Consider the following 25,240-nt stretch of genomic DNA (forward strand, 5'->3'; position numbering starts at 1 on the left):
ATTTTTTGAAAGCTAAAATTAAGGAACTTGAAGATAATAGTAAAAACAAAAACATTCAGGACGTATATAAGGGCATCAAAGCAAGTTGTTTTGTTTAAAACAAAATGTTTAAAACAAATAATTAAAAATTGTTTTAAATAATTTATTTTGTTTAAAACAAATTTGATATACGTTTTAAACATTTTGTTTTAAATAGGTGTATTTTTAAAGCTTTATAAACATATTTTTATTTTTAATTTATTTTATTTTTGTAAAAAAAATTAACAGAGAAAGCAAATTGTCAAAAAGTGCGCCCCATTTAGAAGGCTATTTTCTTCCCGTGTGAATGTTTCGATTTTTCATGGTTAGAGCAGGTCAATATGGTGATCTACAATTTATTTCACCTCTTTTTTCCCTTGGTTTTTAGCGTTTATTGTATTATTTAAATGCTTATCAGTTAACTTTCTGGAAAGTGTCGCAGTCAAAGGTTAACTACTGGTAGAAATTATACTAAAAGATAAGTTAAAAAATTATCTTGGAAACAAGTTTTCGTATTGTATTCAGAAAACAAACAAGGGGTTATTTTTACTAAATTGTGGTTCTGAAATTAAATATCATGACGTTTGTTGGTACAGTACATGTTGCCTATCAACCTTCGTACGACTTGAAATCGTATAACATGAGTTTTACGGGAATAAAAAAGGAAATCACTTGAAGCAAATCTATTAAAGTAACTCAAACTCCATCAGATATTAAAACGACCATACGAGCTCGTTGCCAAACATAAGAAAGAAATGGTTGGTTTAGTTCAAAGATGAAGAATCACTGTGAAAAATGTAATGCGTGAAAAAAACTCAAAACCCAAGCAGATGGTAGAAGTTCTGAGATTTTAACGTCAGTCGTGTGGTTTAGATGCAACCGGGAACTTCAGGTGAGAATTTTTTATCACTAATTTCTTTTTCATTATATTATGAAAATTTTATTTCATCCCTCTCCCCTACCTCCGACTAAATTTTCTTAAAAACTTTTGCACCCTGGCATAGCATGTATTGAAGGGATCAGGGAGAAAGCGTAGAGTATGGCAGTCACCAGCGTAACTATACATTAAAGCGTGATACTTATTGGCACGTCATTGCCGTACGTCAGTTAGGCTCCTGGGACGACTTGATCTACGTTTATTCGTCTAGTCTACATTCTCGATCTTTTAACATTAAATTTTGAGGGTAGAGGCACGAGACGCCCGGAATTTATTGTATAGATTTTGACTGCGATCTGAGGTAAAATTTCAAAATTAGTGGTTCAGATCCCACTTTAAACAATGAGCTCTGTCTCATATAGCCTTGCTATTGATTCAAAACTGTAATCAATCAAACCAAGTAAACTAATTTTATGCGTTTCGAACAAACTTGGGTTGCAGGATAAATTTGACTCCAACTTACTTTTTTTCCTTTTTTTTGATATTTTTAAATATGGGGCGTTCAGAGCACAAGGGATCCAAGTCCATTAAAAAAAAAAGGGTTCATCTTTGCTCAGTAATATCTTCGTAGCCGAGAGTCCGAAATAAATTGAACAAAAACTACGTGAAAGGGTGTGGTGTGAGCTAGAGTTTTATAGGACAAGAGTGTTTCTGGAACGAAGGAACAGGAAGGCTATCTCTCCCTTACTGTTCATAAATTTAAGATATGAACATTATATTGTGCAAGCTGGAGCGTGGGAAATATTAACAAGTCAAGCTCCGAATGCCATAGTCAGTAATGCATAAATGCAGGGTGTGTCAAAAAGAATACACCGACGGAAAACGTAATATTTTCGCAACAACGAATCCGAAACGAAAGAAAGAAAACCACGTGACAAGGTGCAATCTCGAGTTTTATATGATTGCCGCTAGAGACGGTCGTCCGAAAGAGGTCATCCGCACCCTGCCCTCAATTTCATATTTTGGGGGTAGTAATGCAGATTTAGAAACCTTTTGCTGAGCAAAGTCCAACAGATCAGATTTGAAGTCCTTACACCCTATAAATACGGATTTTGGTAAGTTATAATCCATTTCCATTGGCCACAAGAAGCTATAGACCTACATTGCTCTTTTTTGGCCTAAGGATTCCGCAGGTGGCTCTACTTTCGATTTTCAGGCCTGCTTAAAATTCTGGAAATTGGGCTTAAACAACTTCCCAGTTCTGATTATCTGTATTTCCTCCGTATTTATTTGATGTAAGAACCTCAAACTTGTTCTGTTAGACATTGCTTATCAATAGGTTTCTAAATCTGCCTTACTGCCCTCAAAATCTGAAATTCAGGGTGAGGTGTGGGTGGCTGCCCCCTGCCCCCCACTGACGTCTCTGTCTAGCGGCTGTCGTATGAAACTAGCCCACGCCGCTCTGTTTCAAGTGGTTTTAGTTTCATTTATTTCAGAAACTTGACTGCAAAAATATTAGGTTTTGAAATACACCAATTCATTTCCCAAGCAAAACTGAACCATATTGAAAATGGACTTGGATCTATTGTGCTCTGATTGCCCCAAATATTTCTTTTCTTCAATAAATTATTGACTTAAAAAACAACCAATATATAGACTTGCAGAAAACATTCTAAAGTTAGCACCACATGAAGTTTTCTCCAAACATTACTTTTTGAAAATTTATTATTTTAAAATGATTTTATTGGCATCTGTGTTCTGAAATAGCAATCAAATTTTGCAACTAAACTTTCACCCACCTCCAGGTGACCAACTGAGTAAAAATTATGCACACGTGTGCACAATTCTGAAAACAATACAATTATTTGAGTCAAATGTCGCAAAGAATGCCATGTCAAATCCAATGGTCGTTCAAAAATGTTTTTGCAAACCACTGGTGCTACACAAATGATTTAGGCAAAAAAAATAAATAAATAAATAAAAATAAAAAAGTGCGTTATCAGTAATAGCTTACGGAAATATAAAGTCAGCATTTTGAATCCAATACGGACACTCAAAAATCATTTCCAAAACCGCTGTTGCTACAAAAATTAAATTTGGTATGTTAAGGTGCATTATCACTAGTGGACTACGAAAATATTATATATATATATATATATATATATATATATATATATATATATATATATATATATATATATATATATATATATATATATATATATATATATATATACAGGGTGTTTCAGATAAAACGTTCAGTGCTTATAAATCCGAAATGGCTGAGAATAAAAAGAAGAAACAAAAACTGAGATAGGAAAATATCATAGGGCGCATCACATGGTGTTGTTGTGGTGACCCCCAGGGCCCTCCTTCAAGGGGGCCCAGGGGCCAACTTCAAATTTTCAAATAGGAACATGTATTTAATCATGCCTCATTCAATAGTACTTGAGAAACGAAACAACTTTTGTAGGAAACAATTTTCGATTTGGGCCACCGTTTTTAAATGGCCGCAAAAAGTGGGTCCTGTATCAGATAAAACGCCCAGTGCTTATAGGCCTAAATCAGAAACGACTGAGAATAGAGAGATGAAACAAAAAACTGAGATAGAAACGATGATAAAGCATATCAAGTGGTGTTGTTGTGGTGACCCTCAGGAAACTCCGTGAAGGGGACCCAGGTGCCAACTTCAAACTGATCCAGGACCTTTTGCGGCCATTTTGAAAACGGTGCCCCAAATCGAAAATTGTTTCCTACAAAAGCTGTTTCGTATTTCAGGGACTATTGAATGAGATATGATTCAATACATGTTCCTATTTGAAAATTTGAAGTTGGCCGCTGGCCCCCTTGAAGGAGGGCCCTGTGGGTCACCACGACAACACCATGTGATGCGCCCTATGTCATTTTCCTATCTCAGTTTTTGTTTCATCTTTTTATTCTCAGCCATTTCGGATTTATAAGCACTGGACGTTTTATCTGATATAGGACCCACTTTTTGCGGCCATTTAAAAACGGTGGCCCAAATCGAAAATTGTTTCCTACAAAAGTTGTTTCGTTTTTCAAGTACTATTGAATTAGGTATGATTCAATACATGTTCCTATTTGAAAATTTGAAGTTGGCCGCTGGCCCCCTTGAAGGAGGGCTCTGTGGGTCACCACGACAACACCATAGGATGCGCCCTATGACATTTTTCTATCTCAGTTTTTGTTTTATCTTTTTATTCTCAGCCGTTTCGGATTTATAAGCACTGGACATTTTATCTGAATATATATATTTAGAAAATCATCTTGAATCCAATATGACCAACAAAAATTGATTTTAAGAACACTATTTAAAAGCCATTTTTTAGTCAAACAATTTTACTTCTGTTATCAATGTTGCACTAAACGGATGAATCTGTAATACCGGTTGCAAGAGCAAAAAGTCTTAACAAATAAGCTATTACACGATTTTGAAATTTATGTTTAAAATTATGTTTTAAACTGTTCAAAATGTATAAAACATGTTTCTTCGTGTGTGTTTTAAAACATCTTGAACTTCTTTTTCATGTTTTAAACACATTGTTTGTTCTTTTATTTTTTAAAAAAAAAACTAATTTTTTTCAAGCCCGGCATCAACCTTGCGTTTATATATTAAAGAAAGCTGACGAAACAGTTTTCACTGATACAGATAGTATCTTAAATAGGTGGAAAGATTTCTTTGAAGATTTGCTTAACACGCACATAAAAACTAATAATGTTCGTGGAAAAAGCTAAATGCACACAGCAGAACCATATATATTCCAGAGCCTAACGAAATAGAAGTAGAAATCTCTATAAGAAATCAAAGAAACACATATTCCCGGGTGTAGACGAAATATGGTTAATTTTAGCTGGAGGGGGAAAATTGTGGAACAAGACACAAACTCATTCTCCTCACCTGGAATAAGGAGGAATTGCCACAAGAGTGGAAAGAATCAATCATTGTACCAATTCACAAGAAAGGCGACAAAACCTATTGTAACAATTATCGAAACGTGTGCGTGAGTTTTCTCGAGGTTTTCGCGTTTCCTCCCACTTTCTTCATTCCACCATTTCACTCATTACTCATCATCACCGTCTCCTTTAGCCTAACCGGCATAACCATGGGACGTAAAATCACAGATTTCATTTCATTTCAATTATCGAAACATTTCTCTTCTGTCAACACCTATAAAATACTCTCAAACACTCTATTAGCACGATTCATTTCTCATCATCACCGTCTCCTTTAGACTAGCCGGCATAACCGTGGGACGTAAAACTCAAAGATTTCATTTTATATTTTCTATTAGCAAGATTGACCCCATACGCAGATGAAAATATCGGAGATTATCAGTGCAGATGTAGACGAAATCGATCAACTATCGGCCTAATATTTACCATTCGATAAATACTCGAAACGAAGTGGCAATACGACAGCCCGGCACTTATTGATTTTAGAAAGACATACGACTCCGTTAGGAGAGAAACATTGTGCAACATTCTTACAGAATTTGGAATACCGAAAAAGCTAGTTAGACTAATTAAGATAGTTTAAATGAACCCCAAAGTAAAGTCCGGCTAGGAAAATTCTTGTCCACGAGCTTTCAGGTTGAGAATGGCCTGAAACAAGGAGATGCGTTGTCGCCATTATTATTCACTTTGTCCTGGAGTACGCTATAAGGAAAATTAAAGATAGCAACCAGAGTCTAGAGTTGAATGGCATTCACCAGGTTATGGCATATGCTGATGATGTGAATTTAATAGGGGATGATAGGAGAACAATAGAAAGAAATGCAGATGTCTTATTAAACGCTTGTAGAGACATGGACTTAGAAGTAAATGCAGAGAAAACTAAATACATGGAAGTGCGTCGGGACCGTAATACGGCAAATTATGGATGCGTTAAAACATTAAATAATACATTTGATAAAGTGGATACATTCAAATACTTAGGATCAATATGAACAGACCAAAAACATATTTACGAAGAAATTAAATGTCGACTAAAAGCAGGGAATTCATGTTACTATTCAGTTCAAAACATTTTGTAGTCGCGAATTCTGTCAAGGAATTTGAAGCTTAAAATATATAAAAGGATAATCATGCCTATTGTGCTGTGTGGTTGCGAAACATGGTTGCTTACTCTGAGGGAAGAACGCAGACTGAAAGTGTTTGAGCTCAAGATCCTAAGACGAACATTCGGACCCATAAGAAACGGGAATGGCGAATGGCGGAAACTTCATAGCGAGGATCTATATAATTTATATTGTCTACCAAACATTGATAGGGTCGTCAAATCTAGGAGGTTTAGGTGGGTAGGTCATGTTGTCAGAATTGAAGAAAGCATGAATGTTTTCAAAGTTTTAACTGAAAAATCCAATCGGAAAACAACCATTAGGATAATATTAATGGCGCAGATGGGAGGATAATATTAAGATGGATCTCGCAGAAATAGGAATACAAAGTAGAAACAGAATCCAGTTTGCTAACAACAGAAGTCAATGGAGAGCTTTTGTGAACGCGGCATTGAACCTTCTGGTAGGCCATAGAGTTAGTTAGTTTTGTCACTTTATATCATTTGGTAGAGTGTTTCGTTACATAGATAATGAAATATAAATTACGTTAATGACAACAGGTGCTATAGGCGCTTAACTTTATCTTTATAATTTAGATCAGATTTAAGAGAGTTTTAGGAAGAAGTCAGTTTCAGAAAAGGTCAAGTCAGTAGCTTTCAACTCTTGTTACTTGAACTTAGCAGGGGAGAAGTTAATGTAACACTTACTGTTGTGATAAATTGGTCATTTTAGTTACAGTACGTATTCGTTTACGTATAAATGTGTCAATAATAGTGAAAAGTTTCATACGGAAAATAGTTATGTAACAGTTTACGAGTGATTTTACACACCTATCTACTGTAAAAGAGCATCATATCTAGTGGCAATGCGTTTGAAAGAAATTATGAAAACATTCGCTAAGCTTAAGATGTCCCTTTTTGAATTTTAATGAATAACTTTAAAATAATGAAACTATTAGAAAGTAGAAAATGACCCAGGTACTATCTTAAAAATGCTCTTTAATAAAACAATAATTCATTTCGTATAAACAGAAAATTTGGGTACACTGGACGTCATAATATTGTTCTACATTCAAATTTATACACTATACGAAAAGTCTTTGAAACAATTATTAGGATCACGCACTGAGACTTATACTATAAGGCGGCCAAGTAGATGTTATACACACAGATTTAAGTAAAGCATTCGACACTGTGGAACATAAGGTACAATTAAGTAAACTTCATTTCCTAAACTTTCACAAATCATCATTAAAGGTAAAAGCCTTATATTTGAACAATTGCAAACAAGCATTGCTTTGCAAGGAATTTCCCTCAGAGGCGGAGCTGGTAAACTCTGGAGTTCCACAAGGATCGAATTTAGGTCCCCTATTATTAACATTATTTATTAGTATTTTACCTCAGTGTGTTAAGAAATGCGATAAATTGTTGTTTGCTGACGACTTAAAGATCTATTTGCCAATAACGACTGAACAAGATTGCGAAAGACTGCAGGATGATCTAGATAATATAAATGAATGGCGTCAAGAAAATGGTCTTAGTTTTAATATTTTTTTTTTAAATGTATGTGTAAGTTCTTATGATATATACAAAACAAAGAAATGCTCATGTTTCCGTACTCAATTGAAGGAACTCCACTTAAGAAAACAGAATCAGTGAAAGATCTGAGTGTAACCTGTGATATAGCTGGTTGACATTTCAAACTCATATAAAAAATATAACAAATGAAGCATACAGAAACTTAGGTTTGGTAGTAAGAATAGGTAGACTTCAATATGATGCATGTGTTCAAGACATTGTACACATCTTTTGTACGGTCGAAATTGGAATATGCCAGCCAAATATAGAACCCGATTCATGTTACCTACATAAAACAGATAGAGATGATATAGACTAAATTCTTAACATATCTCACCTATAAACAGACAAGTCACTATTCCAAGTTTGAATCAGCTGCTACCCTAATAACGAATTTTCATTTTGAAACTGTTGAGCAAAGAAGAAGCATTCTTGATATATTATTTTTATTTTAAATCATTAACAATGAGATAAACTATTCAGAACTAAAAAATAAGATTAAACTTCAGATTCCATCCTTACAAACAAGGCTAGGAAACACTGATTGCTTTTTCTGTCAGAAAGCCAAGAGGATCGTACTAATGAAACCTCCTGTGTGTCGAATATGTGCTACTTATAACAGGTACAGCAAAGGTAAATAAGAGTTTACATATCTGTAGTAGGTTTGTAAACGATTTAAGAGTTGAATTGTTCAACCACTCTACAAAACTATATAAAATAATGCGATTGGGCCCTAAAGGCCTGTTATATTCTTAAATAAATAGATATGACAAAATAATGTGTTGTTACTTTAGTACAGCCGTCCGTTCATTTGTTGCTCCGCGTGATAATTCTTGAACAAAAGCGAATTTTGGAATTATTTTTTTATTTTTTTATTTTTATTTTTTATTTTATTTATTTATTTATTTTGCAATAGATGGCTAGATCGATTACCTCGGACGAGTTTTGTCAATGGAGTCAATCGGTTAACATCTTAAAGAGTCACAGAGACTTTAACGGTGTCTATCTATATCTCATAACCCATACATGTAGACAAATTTCTGAATTCTGTTTTTTTCGTAACAAATAGCTACAGCGATTATCTCGACCGTTCATTAATGGGGTCAATCCGTTAATATTTTAACGGATAACGGGACTGTAACATTGGCTATCTATATCCCACACATGTGAACGAATTTTTGAATTCTGTTTTCTGGAAGTAGATAAAGGTGATTATCTCAGCCGAGTTCTTTAATGGAGTATATCCGTTAATATCTTAACAGGTAACGGCGATTTTAACGGTGGCTATGTGTCGGCTAAGTTACTAAGTGGAGTCAATCCGTTAAACTGTTAACGATTAACCGTGACTATAACCTTGGTTATCTATATTTTATATGCCATATATGTAAACAAAATTTCGAATTCTGTTTTTTTTTCAATGGGTAGCTAGAGCGATTGTTGTGACCTATTTCTTTAACAGAACCAATCCGTTAGCTTCTTGATGGATAACGGTAACTTTAACGGTAGTTATCCGTATCCTATACGTGTAGTAAAGTTTCGTGTGATCACATTTATTGTCTTTATCAGAGTAGTTCATGTAATCAGAGGCGGTATTAAGTGTGCGCGGGGCTTAGTGTCAATAATGACCCCACGGGGTCAGAGTACTGATAAAAAATAGCAATGTGCTTTTGTATCTACTTCTGGGAAGAACCATGCTCAGAACGCGGCCTTAGGTGGTTGCCCCATTGGCCACCCCCAAATTCCGCTTCTGCATGTAGTAACATTTTAGATAGTATCTGATTTACTTACTAAATTTTTGACATATCAGGTTCGATTCCCGGTGGGGACACGGTCGCAAAAGTGTAAAAGCTTTTTCTGACCAGTCATCCTGAGATAGATTTTCCTGAGTATTCCTCTTCACACCCGGCTAATGCCAAGATGGTAGCTGATATAATGGTCTCAGGCCGCTTCTTTCTTTCCCCATTCTTTTCTCCTTCTCCAATTCCCCGGACAGTGTGGTCACCGAGCGGGGCCGGTCCTAGGCAATTTGCCGACACGTGCAATGGTATCGTTTGCCGCCCTCCCTTTCTCCAGAAAGAACAAATCTTAAGTATGCTACCCCATCGTGAACAACAAAGGGGAGAGAAAGTCAACTCGCACTCAGAAAGCCTAAACACTACAAATACAGTCGTATCTGTTTTTTAAAAATAATAATCTATTATGTTAGTGAAAGATAAAGCAAACATACCTGCAGAGGAAAGATGGTAATCCTTTTTATAGAATTCAATATCGAGCTTCAATTTCAATATATCAGTTTGCAATTCCAGTGCACTAGCTCTTTTATTTCTTGATTTTCCTTCTACATCTGTTATTTCTTTAAAAAATACTTATCTTCACCTTCAATGATAAGGAACTTGTCCGTAACAATGACAAGAGTAGTTTTCATATCAAAACTGTGATAACTAACTAAATGGAACAGGTGCTCGCTACAGTTTGAGAATTAATTTCTTGTAGCCTATTTGACAACAATCAAGCAATTCATGCTGGGATTTGTTTGACTATTAGCATTAATGACCTTAAACTAATGCGGCCTAAACATGATTTATGAATGTAACATTCAAACAGAAGGTCAGCCTAGTAAATTTAACTATCATGATCATGAAATCTGTTTCCAACAGGAAATATTTATTTTAAATAAGATAGTTATGACACATTTTGCTGTCTCTCAAAATTTGTCTCCCTGTGCAAATATACGTTTTGCACATATGGTAGAGGCAGTCCTGTTGCCGAGGGACGTCATCCCACATACGTGACATTCTAGCCAAGGTGACCAAACGTCCCGTTTTAGCCGGGACAGTCCCTTTTACCAACCGTTGTCCCGTTTTTTTTTCTGATTCTCGAACGGGACGCCTAAATGTCCCGTTTTTAAGTAAAAATGACCTAGGTGTCCCGTAATTATTATTCAAAATTTAAATTGTCAATGGAAATTCTACTCTCTTCCGTACCAACACTCGTTAACAAGGTTCAGCCGTGTCTAGAACTTCTGAATTTTCAAATGGGAATTGAGTGTTCGTGTTCAAGTGGGAATTCTGAGTGTTCAACTAGTTAAAAGAATTGTTGGGTAGAACTTACAATCGGGAACCATTATTTGTTGTCTGGTACACATAAAGTTAGAAACGGTGTGTTATCACTCTTACTTGTGTATTTTGTAAATTGAGAACACTGCTGAGTCCCAAAATGCAATCTGGAAGTCAGATATCACCCCTCCCCCCCCCCGGAGTCGATTCGTATGCGTCCCGTTTTCGCAAGTGAAAATTCTGGTCACCTTGATTCTAGCATAACCATAGATGCCGAGAGCCCAGAAATCTAATTCCTAATCTCAATCCTAAATTTTTGATGTTCTTCATTCTCTTTAAGTTATTAAATAATATTCGAAAACGTGGGGATGGGCTTAGCGAAGCTTCCAAGCGCTATCTCAATCTTTGTATGGAGGTCTTATTTCTATGTTCTCATATAAAATGAAAATGGATCAGTTTGGTCCTCAATTCTTCAAACAGCCCAGGAGTGTTTATTTTATTCTTTTTTTATGTGTAAAGAGTTAAAAAGGTGAGTCGTTGCACAAATAACTAGCCGAAACCAGAAAAAAAAAGCTATCCACAAAATGTAATCCATTCGTCTCTTGTAAGATTTCCATTCAATTCCTCATATACACGCGAGTTGAAGGGGAGAGATACTGTCCTACGAGGGAACTCTATCGTGCTTCAAACTTTCATTCTATTTCAGTCAGTGTTATTGAGGATATATCCAATGTGGTACATCTATTGATCAACGCGAAGAAAAATATATATCAAATGATTGTCGCTTTAAGAGTTAGTCCTATTTACAATCGTTCGGTAAAAGCAGTTTGAGAAAGTATATCGACATCATAACGAATCGTCATTCTTCGGTCTTAACACGCTCTCTCCGCGCTCCCTGTCTCTCGCAAACACATAACACTTTACTTCTCTTGTATTGTATTTCCCTCCACCCCACCTCCTCTCTTTTACCCGTTTGAATGCAGTCGTTTTAAGTGATGCCTAACTTCGAAGGAATAAGGAGGAGGGGTCTAAAACCCCATTTGACGAGGCGCCGCAAACTCACCATTTGCTAGTGCTTTTTAAGTCCTCATTTGTTATTTGCACAATAACGAGGGTTGGTCTTCGAGCAGTTTTCTCATAGCTAGTTAAGGCGTTTGCGCAAAACCCACTTTAGCTCTTTTAACCAATCAGGTGAGAGTAAAGGAATGAAATTCCACAAAGAAAGCATCAGGTAATATATGACGAAGCACTTCCCCATCTGAGAATTTGAGGCGTCACTCACACCTGTTCGAGCAGAAAAGCATATAAATCACAGCATGGAAGAGAATTATGAGCTGTAATACACTACAGATAAGATTCTAAACTCTCCTTTTCTTTGTACAATTTTCGTATAATAAAGCTTAATATTTTACGTACCTTTTTCAGTTGACCCAAGCTTCAAAAAGTGTTAACAAGACTAGCAAACAAGACATGAAGAATACTGAACAAACTCATAAATGCACTATAAATAGTAGTTTTCATCTTCATCCTCCTCCCCCACTTGACCGAGAATGAGTTATGATGGCTGTCGACAGCTACTTTGTAACGAAAGGAGAATCTAGAATCTAATCCCCTCGTGCGTGCTACACATTTCACACTACCTTCCCCATTAGTAAGAAATGTGAATACCTCTACAAAGGTGTTAATGCGGCAATATCTTCTTCCTGAAAATAATGAAAGCCAGAAGATGGAATTTTAAGCCTAACACGCGAAAGACCAATCTGAGAGAGTGTTAATATTGTGGAATGGGGTTTAGCGTAGAGCAAGAGGTGAGATACTTGATATCTGACATGGAGTTAAGTAGGCTTAAACGTAGCACGGCTGTGGTTTCAGAAAGATGCTCATTTCGCGAATTGTGAAAGCTTAATCTGTTATAAAAAAACAATTTGTTACGTATTTACTTATTACATCTATGAAATAGTGCAAAGGCTTATAAGATAGTTTTAGTGCTTCCTTAGTGTTTTGAAAATATGGAGAATAGAAACTTAACTATTAGATACGAAACTTCTCCTAGCAATGATTACGTTCAAGAAGATTCTACAGATGGTAATCACAGAGACTCAAGTCCTGAGGTTATACTGGAACACCCTCAATCCACTGGTAGCAGCTACTTAAATAAAAAGTTCTCAATTGATAGCATTTTAGGCACTAACACTAGCAATAGTAGTAATAACATTCATGATACATCTTCTCCGTCAATATCAGTGGAAGGCAAATGCGATAGCAGTGAAGATTCTTGTGATGCCTTACGGAACAGTCAAATCAAAGTTCGCAAAGTGTTCGACAGCACTTTTGTTCGGCCCACACCTGTCACAGTTCGACCGTCTGGACTTTGTGCAACTGTAGGAACTGCCGAGTATCTCCCGTCAAGTAGTAGTGACTTTCTGTCAATGCAAAATCTTATTGGAACATTTCCCTCTACGCATCCTTATAATTGTAATTTGGACATTACGTCAGCCCCCACAGCACCGACATATATGCCTTATCCGTCGTTAGCTTCGGCGTCGCTTATCTATGGAGGGTTGTTCACTTGTAAGTCACCCAGTCAACTATTTGGACTTCAAGGTAAGTTATAATGTCAAACCAAATATATATTGCACACCAATGTGTATTCATATAATCTGTTTGGTAAACGTGAAAAATTTGTCTTTCTAAGATAAAATTACCCAGACCATTGAAAGTGGCTATTGTTATCAATAATATGTTGCTAAATAACATAAGACAACTTCAACGATCCTAAGTGATGCAGAAAGTACTTATAAAAGTACTGAGCGTTGAAATTATGGATCACAGTAAGAAAACATCGAAGAACAATAGATAAAATCTAATACTAAATGGTTTATATTTTTTATACAGTACAAAAGTTAATAATACAAAACAGGTGTGAAAGTGAGGGAGAATGCGGGACGACACTGTCCCTCCTTTTGCAAAAAGTATTTATGGCGTTCCTCTACTTCCTAAAAGTTACAATAGGCAAAGATAGACACAAGGGACGGCGTGACGTCATCCGTCCCCCTACCTTTTCAGATCCAATTTTACCCCTGATTCAAAAGCTATTCCGATAGTGTAAAAAATTCCAGATTAGTAACGAACAAGTACGTTTTAATGTAATACAATTTTGCTTTTCTCGATTTTTCTCGAAAACTACGCATGATAATTCGTCTTCATTTTGGTCATATCGATGTGATCTATCTATTGATACATGTCTTTTCTTTTGGACATCATACCTAAACAAAAAAAAATTAAAGTTAAGAGTAGACAATAATTTTGGGCTATAGTTTATTAACCATACTATATATTGTCGTCCAGGGACACACTCACCCTTAAACTTCGTAAATCAACACGGTACATTTGGGCAATAAAACTATACTTGTTTACGAGCGAAATGATTGATGTAGCATGAAAATTTGATCTTACACTTCATCTGTACTCTTTCTCTTATAAAAATAGACTACTTCTATCATTTTTTTCTGAAAGTACAGATAGAACTATTTTACAATTACTGACCGTTCAATACTAGATAGACGTAGTGCTTCTAGTATTGGAGTCCGCCGCCGAAAGCTTGGACCTCTTTCAACAAAAATCTCTGGGTGCGCTCCTGCTGTCTTCTTAATAGTTTCATAATGAAATTCTTGATATTCCAGGATTAATTTCAGTGTAATTAAGTGGTATGATTATCATGCTGCAAACATTTCTAGGCTTACACAAAAGAAATTTATTTTCAATCGATTTTCTCAAAAATTACACATGAGGATTTAGAAAAAAATCATATAATTTTGTTCGGGTCAATATGTTTCATCTTTGGACATTTTCTTTCGCTAGCAATTGTTGAACATCCAATACTAATTGTGTGACGCTTTCGTGAATACGGGATTTTCCATTGCTTTTAACTGTACAAATAAATAGGAACTTTAAGATCCATTTTGTCATTATTCAGAAAAGATACTGTTGCTTCTTAGAAACCCATGTTAACATTAACATATCTCGCAAAATCAGAATCTAAAAATAGAATCGTATTTGTATAGTACATCATGCTCGTGGGTTTTTCTCGGGGCACTCCCGTTTCTTCCCACAGTCTCATTCCACCAATTATTCTATTGTCATTCACTTGCCTTAGCCTAACGGTCATAATCGTGGTACGTTAAACTCAAAATTTTCGTTTTCATTTTTAGAGTACAGTAGGCCTAATTGGAGAAATAAACACTGTAAAGCATCTAATCTTTTACTCTTTTCAAAACGGTATTGTTTTTCGTGATCAGTTATATCAGAAGAAAGAAAATCTGAATATTTCATGTGTAGCGGATTGTTTCGTTACACAGGTTTTCCCCCTGAGATACTACCTCCCAGGTAATATGTTCCTCCTTGTTAAAGTCACTGAAAGTTTATTTTGGTTCCATGTTATATATTTATTTGGGACAATGTTTAGCAGAACGGGTCCAGCTATTTTTTTTCTTTTTGAAAAATGTTAACAATTTAGGTAGTTTCTGTTCACATTAGGTTTGTTTAGGTTAGTTCAGGTTATTTAGGTTGGGTTAGATTAAGTTAGGTTAGTTTATGTTAGATTATATTAGTATAGTGGTTCAGCATAATTTTCGAAAAAATGGTACAATTTCGCTTATTTTTATTAATATTAGGTTAGTTCAGGTCTTTTAAAATTAGTTTAGTTTAGGTTAGGTTAGATTTGGTTGTGTTATGTTAGGTGTAAGTACTTGTATCTTCCACTTTTCCTGTAAATTTTGTATTTTTTACGTACTTCTGGACCCTATCTGCTAAACATTCACCATTATTTGTTTTCAATTGTGTTGCTGTGCAGAAGGTACTAATAATAATTTATTGTTTTGAGTACTCTGTTTATGTTTTCATGTTGTCAAATTTTTAATACACAACATATATTTCATTTTAAACTATATCCTATACGTTTCAACTAATCAAAATGGTGAATTAGAATGGAATTCTAAAGGTAGTACGGTGGCAGAGCGCTCACCAGTGGTGCGCGCGGTACCTGGTTCGATCGCTAACCAACTAAGTTTGTGGTGGACAACATCAGTCCGCGGGCCCCTCTCCTCCTACATTCTCATTCCATCAATTCTTAGATCATCGTTCACTTGCCTCTAATCATCCGTCTGCCATAGTCCAAAAGGATTATGCTTATTGACTTCGAACTGAAAGATTTAATTTCACTTCACAACTATTAACATTACAAAATTTTGATTACCCTGTAAATTTTTAGCCGTAGTTTCTAGAGTTAGAAAAGACACACGAACGTTGGTGAAAATCGAATTAATATGACCAAATGTTGTAAGATAATAAAGTAGTATATTTATAGCTGTTAGGACTATATTTGTCACTGCTAAGGAGTGTCTGTTTCATGGGTCGATTAAGTTGAAAGTGACGTCAATTCAACTGAATCGAACGCAAATCGACTAAGTGTAAACGCCCCATCACCGTTAGAAGAAACAATCCGATATTTAACAGAGAGTTATTTATATACATATTTATACTTATAAAGAACCAGTTCCGGCAGGACTATCAATTAATGTTGGAAACAAACTTATATATTTTAGCACTACAAAAGTACGTCTGTCATTTTTTTCGAAACCTAACTAACTCTATGGCCTATGAAACCCGAAAGTTGAATGCCGCATTCCAGGCCCGTAGCCAGCCCAAAAATGTAGAGGGGGTCCGGTAGAAGTTAGGGGGGACCGAGCCAACCATATTATAGTTCATCAAATAGTAACATCAACAATTCATCATATCTGCTCTTTAATATTTAAGTATTTTGCTTCTACTTAATGCTATTATCCTCCCTTACATATACCCATTAAGTTAACATTCTGAAATCTACATGAAAAAACTTGAATTTTATTAAATGGGTATTACTAACTACATGCATTAGAATTAAAATATAAATGTTTTAATAGTCCCACATATAATACCAACATTACGATCAAGAACGAGAGATGATCTACTGTGGAATAAGGAAATTCAACTTTACTTAGGCTCTTATTTAGGGTTAACTTGTGAAGTTGCCCTTCCGTTTTTATCAAAATTTTGAAAATTTACCTAGAAGAAATTGATAATTTGATTGCTTGTGTGCTTGATAACATGTAAGTGAAGCCTAATTTATGTGTAATACCTTTTGATAAGCGGTTATAAAGACGGAACTAATTTGCAAGTAGAGGGAACTACTTGTCTCTAGGTTCAGGACGGTTGGATTGTGGATAATTTTCGACTAAACATGCCTGCAAGTGTACAGGGTCTTTGCGCTGTATGTGAATTGACAGTACTAACACTTGTAAAACACGATGTTGATAATGAGGTTAATCTTTTGAATATTCATGGCTTAATTAGTGAAAGAACAAAGACCACCAACAATCGTTCATGAGTTTCTGCTTGAGATAGGAGAGCTCTACAAACCTAAGTACGTACTAAGGTAAGTGCGAAGTAGACATAACCTAACCTAAGTAACTAGTAGTGCGTTATCCCACCTTACTTCGGCTTCTCGCTTCGCTCGTTCTTCCCTCTCAGCTCCGCACTCCCCATTAACTACCCACAACCGTGCTCCGCGCGACCCGCCAGTCTCTCCTTTAGGTTAATAATGGATTTCCATATGTAATTGTGGTTCCTCCCCCGTACTCACACCCTCGAGGTAACGTAACAGAACATAAAATGAGTAAAGTTTAAGTAGAAATTGAAGATTGTAGATTTTATTATAGTTTTTGTTGAAAATTAGGTGGACAGGTAACTTTGAAGTAATTCCCTTGTTTACAATTATAGTTGTAATTTTTATTTAATATTTATACTAAGTTCTTGTTTAAAATATTAAATTAAACTCGTTTTATATAAATGAACCACCTGCACACTATACCAAGAAGACACATACCAAAACAGCTAAAAAAAAAATACTATGTTATTCAAAGCCACACTGAGAAAAAAATGTATGCGGCATACGTAATATCGTAGGTTACATTTGTAAATCCTGTAGTTTTTGGACTTAACGTACAGCAAGCGTATAAATGAAAACGCATATTTTATAATATTTTCTGTATAAGTGTTCCATCTATACATACTTTCCATATGAAACAATATAGGCTGTCAGGATCTCTCATACAAATGGACGTATATAACATATAGCTGACGAAGGTAACATACATATATGTATGTAATATAAGGAAGACTGTTAGACATCAGACATCCTGCAACGGCATGATGTAACATAAGGGCAGTGCCTATGTAGCATACGGATAACGTATGCTCCATTCTGATTTTTGTAGTAAGCAAGAGGATTCCGTATATTTGTACAATATACCACTGTCTGGAGAACGGATTTTTTCAATGTAAGTAAAACGCTCCACCCATATAGTATCGAGTAAAAGCATCACTGCTTTTCATGTTGAATTACAACATTATTACGCGTACGCGACTAAGAAATAGTTCCAATTTACAACGTTTTTATATGAAAACTAGCTACTTCCACGGGATCCCCCACCCCAAGTACAATACAAAACGTTTTGCTACTTAATTTCTCCTCTAAATCTTGCAAATTTTTACTAGTCCTGGCTCCACAACCTGGAATTTAATCCTTAAACTTAAACGTTAAATATGTTCGCTTGCTCAGTTACTCATCTAATTAAGGTAATTTAGCTTAACTTTATTCTTCTACGAGAACATATGAAAGTCTTTGCAACCATAATTTTTACGGTGAATGTTCCACCACAGTTCTTGTTTTACATATCACACCACAATAATTTGGACCCTACTAGAATCAATCGCCTTTAACGGAACTCAGAGCTCTTAATTCAACTCACAACTAATTGTTTCGCAGTTAATCTAAGGTTTGCTGTTGACGAGGATTTTGCAATGCATGTATGTACTACAACTACATAATAGGCCCTAGTATAACAATAACCTACCGCCGTTACTGCAATCGACAAAAGATAAACGCTTTGTTCATGCTCCTCTTTTTATGACTTGGTTTGCAGCAAGCACTTCATACTTCGTCTCCTACCTTCCAGATCGCTATTACAACTGTGACATGAAGTATTATGAACATATTCCTTCTTTTCGTAAAAACTTGCTTCAATATGTATTGTGTCATTTCATATCGAGATTCGAGAAGACTGATAAACTTTAACTCCTTTAAAATATGTTTAGAAGTGTTCGTCAAATAGTTAAAATGGAAACATTCTTGGAATAATCTCTTTTATATTGCATTTTATTCTTAGTGTTTACACATAGAATTAATCGAGATTTTTTGCAAGCCTTCCATGAAACTTTTAGGAAGGGGACAAGAAAAATTTAGAGGGGGCCCGGCCCCCTCTTGCCCCCCCGGGGATACGGGCCTGCCGCATTCACAAAAACTCTCCATTGACTTCTATCCTTAGCCAACTGGATCCAGTTTCTATCTGTATTCCTACTGTTGCGAGATCCATCTTAATATTGTCCTTCCATCTGTGCCTAGGTCTTCCTAATGGTCGTTTCCAGATTGGATTTCTAGTTAAAACCTTGAAAGCATTCCTTTCTTTTTATCATTCTGGCTACATGACCTGCCCACCCGAACCTCCTAGACTTAATGACTCGAGCAATGTTTAGCAAACGGTATAAATTATGCTGTTCCTCGTTATGAAGTCTCCGCCATTCCCCATTCCTGTTCCTCTTGGGTCCGAATATTCGGCTCAGGATGTTGTTCTCAAATACTTTCAGTCTACGTTCTTCCCTCAGACTAAGCGACCACGTTTCGCAACCATACAAAACAACAGGCATGATTATCGTTTTATATATTTTAAGCTTCAAATTCGAAGACAGAATTCGCGACGACAAGAGATTTTGAACTGAATAATAACACGAATTCCCTGCTTTTAGTCGACATTTCTCAAAAAGTATGTATCAGAACATACCCATAAGCAGGCGAGGGGCTATAGCCCCCTTCCCCCCATGAAGCTCAGGTATACACTGGATAAAATAGGCTTCAATGCTGCTTTACATTTGATAAATCTTTAAACTATGGTTTAGCCCCTCCCTTGATCATATCCTGGATCCGCCACTGGCGATAAGCATATTATTTTGTTAACCTTAATGGAATCTATCAAGTGATACGTAACTTATCATTGCGTAATATTTAATTAAATGGAAAATAAAGTTTAAGAGCGAACCATAACATTGGCCTATAATCTCATTAACAATACTACGTACTGTCCTCTTGTTATGTCGTAATGAAGAGCTTCGTCAATGTATATTTCGTTATTAGTCTCACCTTAATAGGATGGTTTGTTTTCGTTCAGCATAGTTTCTTTTAGGTTTGCAAAATAATGTTTTTTTTTTTTTTTTTTAATTAATTATCTCGAAACCTACACACGAGCGCTTATGCTGACAATTTTTTTCTGTTCATCATGTTGTTTCGATTGTTATAGGCTACATCTAATCTTTGGACATTTTTCTTTCCATAAAGTATAATAATATTGTAGAAAATTCGCAAGTATAGTAAACAAAAAATGATGACAAAAATTTCAGCTGTATTAACGTTGACTGCCAGAGCGAAATCGGGTAAGCTGAATTGTAGGGCCATTTTTGTTGGAGGAAAATATGTACCAAAATGATCAAATAATTTCTGGTGAAAAAAACTGTCCAGAAGACGGAATCCAAGGATGCCAAACACCTTTCTGAGGCCGGAGAATTTATTTCACTATTTAAAACTTACGTGTTTGTGCATCACCGGTGATTCACACGGCTTCAAAAACAAGGATGCAAATTCTGTGAATCACATACGTATGATGCACATGGCTCCGCAAACTACACCCACTGTGAATCACCGGTGATGCACATGGCGATCAACGTGTTAAATATTTTACGGCATGTACTACTTATGAGTGTTGAACTTATTTACCAGTTTCATAAAAACCCGATAAGGAAACAATTTCAATAGTCCTGTATTCCCAACGTATTTTCACTGACAGCATACCGCCAATGACACTACAACACACTAAATTAAGTACTATAGTATTGGTTTACATATATATCATATAAAAATCAATGTTTGTATGTTTGTTTATTGTAAAAACTGTTGGCTTGGCATACTTTATAGTAATTTTATCGAAAAGACTATAGTCTGGAAGAGACCGTAGGCAATATAGAACTTTTTGGTTCCCATTGTAAGGGGAGAAGGGGGTTTGAAAGGAAAAAAAAAGTATCTCACAAATTCCTCATGTTAGGAAGACGAAGCTTGGTATGAAAAACATTTTATCAAAACATGTTGACATATAGGGGTCTATAAGTTGTAATCTGAATGAAAAATATTGTGGAGGTAAAACAGCTCTATAGAGTTGTTGAGGGCAGAAACAACTAAATGGTTCTGCACACATGTCTTACAGAAAGAAAGTAGAAGTCTAGAGGTGCCTTGTTAGGTTGCTTGTTTAAGGAGTTTTTTTTTTTTTTTTTTTTTTGCTAATCTTGAATTATTTGGGTAGAAAGTTAAATATAAATACTATTCTACATTAAATTGCTTATTAATTTTAATAATAAAGATGTAGGAGAACGTACTAAAAGAAAAAGTAGATTAACAGGGGTATAAAAGAGTTGACATGTAGAATTAATCGAAAACGATCGACATTAGTGTGGAATCCATGAGGTTTGGGATCGCTGAGATAAAAAGTGACTTCCCCGATGCTGTCTAAGTGCAAATGCAGCCTCCATTGGTATGAATGAGGGTTTGAATGGATGAAAAATAAAATGTCCAAAACGTTCGAGATTAGTGTCAAATTCATAGTTTTCGGGGTCAATAAGTTGATTGGTGACAGTCTTAATTGGCATTTAAGCCCAAGGTTAGTCATGAACGTGCATGACAGAAGCGTTGCTCGTAGTTACTTATCTATTTTATGAAATTCTTAACTTTGGACAGGGGCAACACCAATGATATTGCTTGTCATTTATCTATTCCACTTTAGTGTTGCCACGAAACGAGATTTCAGGTTGTCTTGTCTCGTCTCGTGCAAAGCATATCTTGTGTTCGTCTCGTCTCGTGTCTCGTTTCGAATAGTTCTGACTCGTCTCGTTTACGAGACGAGACAATACACAAGAAACGTCTCGTCTTGTAGCAACACTAGAGCAGCTGAGGCCCACAAAAAAAGACCTGTTGTGCCAAGTGGTTGTAACCAAGTTTGGTTTGATTAACAGATCACAACACCAACACTACAATCTTCCAGCAACTAGTGCTTAGTTTTGACTGAACTAGTAATGATTTACTACGACAGGAATATTTGTCAATACCGTCGGTACAGTCGAAATGCAAGCCTTCCCCACTCATACTGAAATCCTTTTTTCAGAACCTCTGGCGACACTTCAATAAATAAGGAGGCCTATGTGACTTTCCTATTTCAAAAATGGCTTAGATTCGAATAACATTATAAAACAATAACAAAAACTAAATTTTATTGTCAAACCAGCATCCTTTCAAAATTCAGTACCGAACAAGGCTGACACGTTGTTGTTTGTGTTCGGAACGAGAAAGACCATGAAACAATGTTTAATTACTGATAAGACTGCCATTAAGAGTACTTGTACTTCTATAACAGGATTTTTATACATAGATATACCCACCAGTCCCTGGAATGAAATCTTCTGAAGCACTGATCTCGATGAATGCTTTAACATTGTACTTGATTCTGGAGCACTATCACAAAATAATTAAATCTGAATCGATTGAAAAATGGAAATGAAAGCTGTTTGTAAGAATCATATAAAAAAATAAGCTAGGTATATTCTGTTCTTTGTAGGATAGTCATTTGAAATAATAAACGCTGGTATACATTTCGAAGGCAAATAATTTATTCTGAATTAATAAATTTTAAAACAAATTCAAAAACTGTATTTGCATTTTCGAGACACGAGACAAGACGAGCGTAATCTTTCCGTGAGAAGCCGGGCACTTTTGCCAATATATATATATATCCCTCCCCGAAGTTGCGGGCCATGGCATCGGAAGTGTCACCGTTCATATCAGCGACCCCAAAAAATGTGGATTTAGCACTAATATCGGTCATTTTCGATCATTTTTAAATATCTCTTGTTTCCCCTTCCCCAGAGTTGCGGTGTTGAATTTGAATTTAAACGATATCGAAACTATCACTGTTCATCTTAGCGACCCAGAAAACTATAAATTCGACACTGATAGTGACCATTTTCGATCATTTTTATATATCTCTTTCTCCCTCTCTCCCAAGTGGCGGGCTGATTTTCGGTTTAAACCGGATCGGAAATGTCACTGTTCATCTGAATGATCCCGAAAACTATGGATTAGACACTAATATTGGTCATTTTCGATTATTATTATATATAGCTCCCCTTCCCCCTCCTCCGTGCTGCGGCACACCGTATCAGAATTGTCACTGTTTCTCTCATCGACCCCGAAAACTATGGATTCAACGCTAATATTGGTCATTATTGATCATTTTTAAGTTTCTCTTCCCCACCCTTACGGTATATATAGCTCCCCTCCCCCTTCTCCGTGCTGCGGTACACGGCATCAGAATTGTCGCTGTTAATCTCAGCTACTTCTGAAACTATGGATTCGACACTATACCTAATATTAGTCAATTTCGATCATTTTTAAATGTTTATCTCCCTCCCCTACGTTGTACCCTCCCCCTCCACAACTATCAGGGCTGAACTTGGATTGAAATAGCATCAGAAGTGTCACTGTTTCTCTCATCGACCCCGAAAACTATGGATTCAACACTAATATCGGTCATTTTTTATCATTTTTAAATAACTCTCCTCCTCCCTCTCTCCTACGTTGCATCGTCAAAGTGAATAGCCTAAAGTAATTCCTGCCCCTAAACTCATGTATGTTGAAAATTTGATTGAGATCTGTCGGGTGGTTCAAGAGTGATGTAGTCACAAAGGCAGTCATTTTTATTTCCATTTTTTTTTACATATATCTCCCCCTCCTTCCCTAGGTTGGCTCGTCAAAGTGAAACAAAAAAAAACCAAGGCCCGACCCTCATATGTGTTAAAAATTTGATCGAAATTGGTTGAGTGGTTCAAAAGCTATTAGATTTTATTAGTTTTTATTTATACGTCCTCCTTCCCTCCCCGTCCCCTAGAATGTACCATTAAAGTGAAATTAGAATGTTTCCAGATCCGAACCTCCTGTATGTTGAAAATTTGATTGAGATCGATCGGATAGTTCAAGAGTTATTAAGTTATAAAAATAGCCAATTTTAGTTTTATATAAATTGATTTTATATATCTCTTCCTCCTTTTCCTTCCCTACGTTGCACCTTCAAATTTAAATCATAAAAACGATCCCAGGCCCAAACCTCATCTATGTTGAAAATTTGATCGAGATCGGTCGAGTGGTTCAGGAGTTATTAAGTTTTATTTATTTTATTATACCCCCTTCCCCCAACCCTCTGTTCTACAATCAAAGTGAATAGCCTAAAACCAGCCCAGCCTCGAACCTCATCCATGTTACAAATTTGATCGAGGTTGGTCGGGCTGTTCAGGAAATTTAGTCACAAACATAATGATTTTCAATTTTATATATATATATATATATATATATATATATATATATATATATATATATATATATATGGAACTCAAGGACTAAAAATTGATTTGAACTTATTCTTAAAGGCTTCATAGTAAAGTAAAATGTATTGTGTACAGTCTAGACTTATAGGACTCCTGTATACTTTAAAGTTTAAGTGCTAAAATTTAACAACACACCTGTTCCGAATCACTGCATTAGATTAATTAGTAGTATAATAAACACTGATAACAACAGGATTTCAACGGTCCTAAATAATACCAAAAGCACTGCTTACGAAGATTAAAATTTTCTTATATTATTATTCACCAGTATAATCAAAATTGATAAGAATTTTAACGGCCGGGAACTTACCATGAAAAAGAAAATCTGCATCTCTTGAAAAATCTGCATGAATGGTCCGACATATTAGTTCTTGAAATTAAGATCCTCATATATGCTTTACGTGTCTTTTTTTATTTTTACAATTTGCTGTATGTGCTTTAAATTACTTTAAATATCGAATTTCTTTTTCAAGAAATAATCTATTATATTGATTTTGAAGGAACATTGCTACTGGATATATTACACCGAATATATAACTATTGGAAATGCAGAAATAACTTAGACTAAATTTTCCACAAAGAAAACCGTAGGTTTCAGAAACATCATAATATAATTATATTGACATTTACCAGGTATTAGCACTGTTACAGAGAGCAAAGTCCTTGGACATCAAGCGATACAGAAATGACCAAACAAAATGGCTTCTTTTTTTAATGCTGTTTTCAGCGCATTCATTTTCTATTTTAAAGTAAACAGGTGCCTACTGGCATATTTTAGGTGCAGTTTGCCTCCATGAGACTTTAGAGCAATTTTTTTCATCGAAAATGGTAAACCAAATTGGACAGTGGTAAATTTGGGAGCGACAATGATTAATTTGGGGAAGAAGGTAGATTTTTAGGGACAGAATGATAAATTTCGTTGGTTGTGCCCAAGATCTTAGGATGAATGGGCACTCGTGGGTAAGAATAATATTCGTATTATTAGTAGGACACCGTTCATTAAAA

The 25,240-nt window shown here is 35.6% G+C and overlaps 2 protein-coding genes across 3 annotated transcripts in view; one reads left to right on the plus strand and one right to left on the minus strand.

Moving 5' to 3' along the window:
- LOC145678727 (uncharacterized) overlaps window positions 1-12,145 on the minus strand; it is an 87,430-nt gene extending 75,285 nt beyond the window's left edge. Inside the window, exon 1 of one of the 2 annotated variants that reach the window (XM_081749168.1) lies at window positions 12,023-12,145. The gene's annotated coding sequence lies outside the window, so the exon portion shown is untranslated. The remainder of the gene's footprint in view (window positions 1-12,022) is intronic. The other variant, XM_081749166.1, reaches the window with a different exon arrangement.
- Window positions 12,146-12,591: 446 nt separating this feature from the next.
- Window positions 12,592-25,240, plus strand: part of LOC145678728 (uncharacterized) — a 100,827-nt gene continuing 88,178 nt past the window's right edge. Inside the window, exon 1 of the mRNA XM_081749169.1 lies at window positions 12,592-13,210. Coding sequence (XP_081605295.1) covers window positions 12,616-13,210 — 595 coding nt within the window. The 5' untranslated portion in view covers window positions 12,592-12,615. The remainder of the gene's footprint in view (window positions 13,211-25,240) is intronic.

This window comes from Thermobia domestica, chromosome 2 (genome assembly GCF_964235325.1).
Source record: "Thermobia domestica chromosome 2, izTheDome1.hap1.1, whole genome shotgun sequence".
Lineage (NCBI taxonomy): Eukaryota > Metazoa > Arthropoda > Insecta > Zygentoma > Lepismatidae > Thermobia > Thermobia domestica.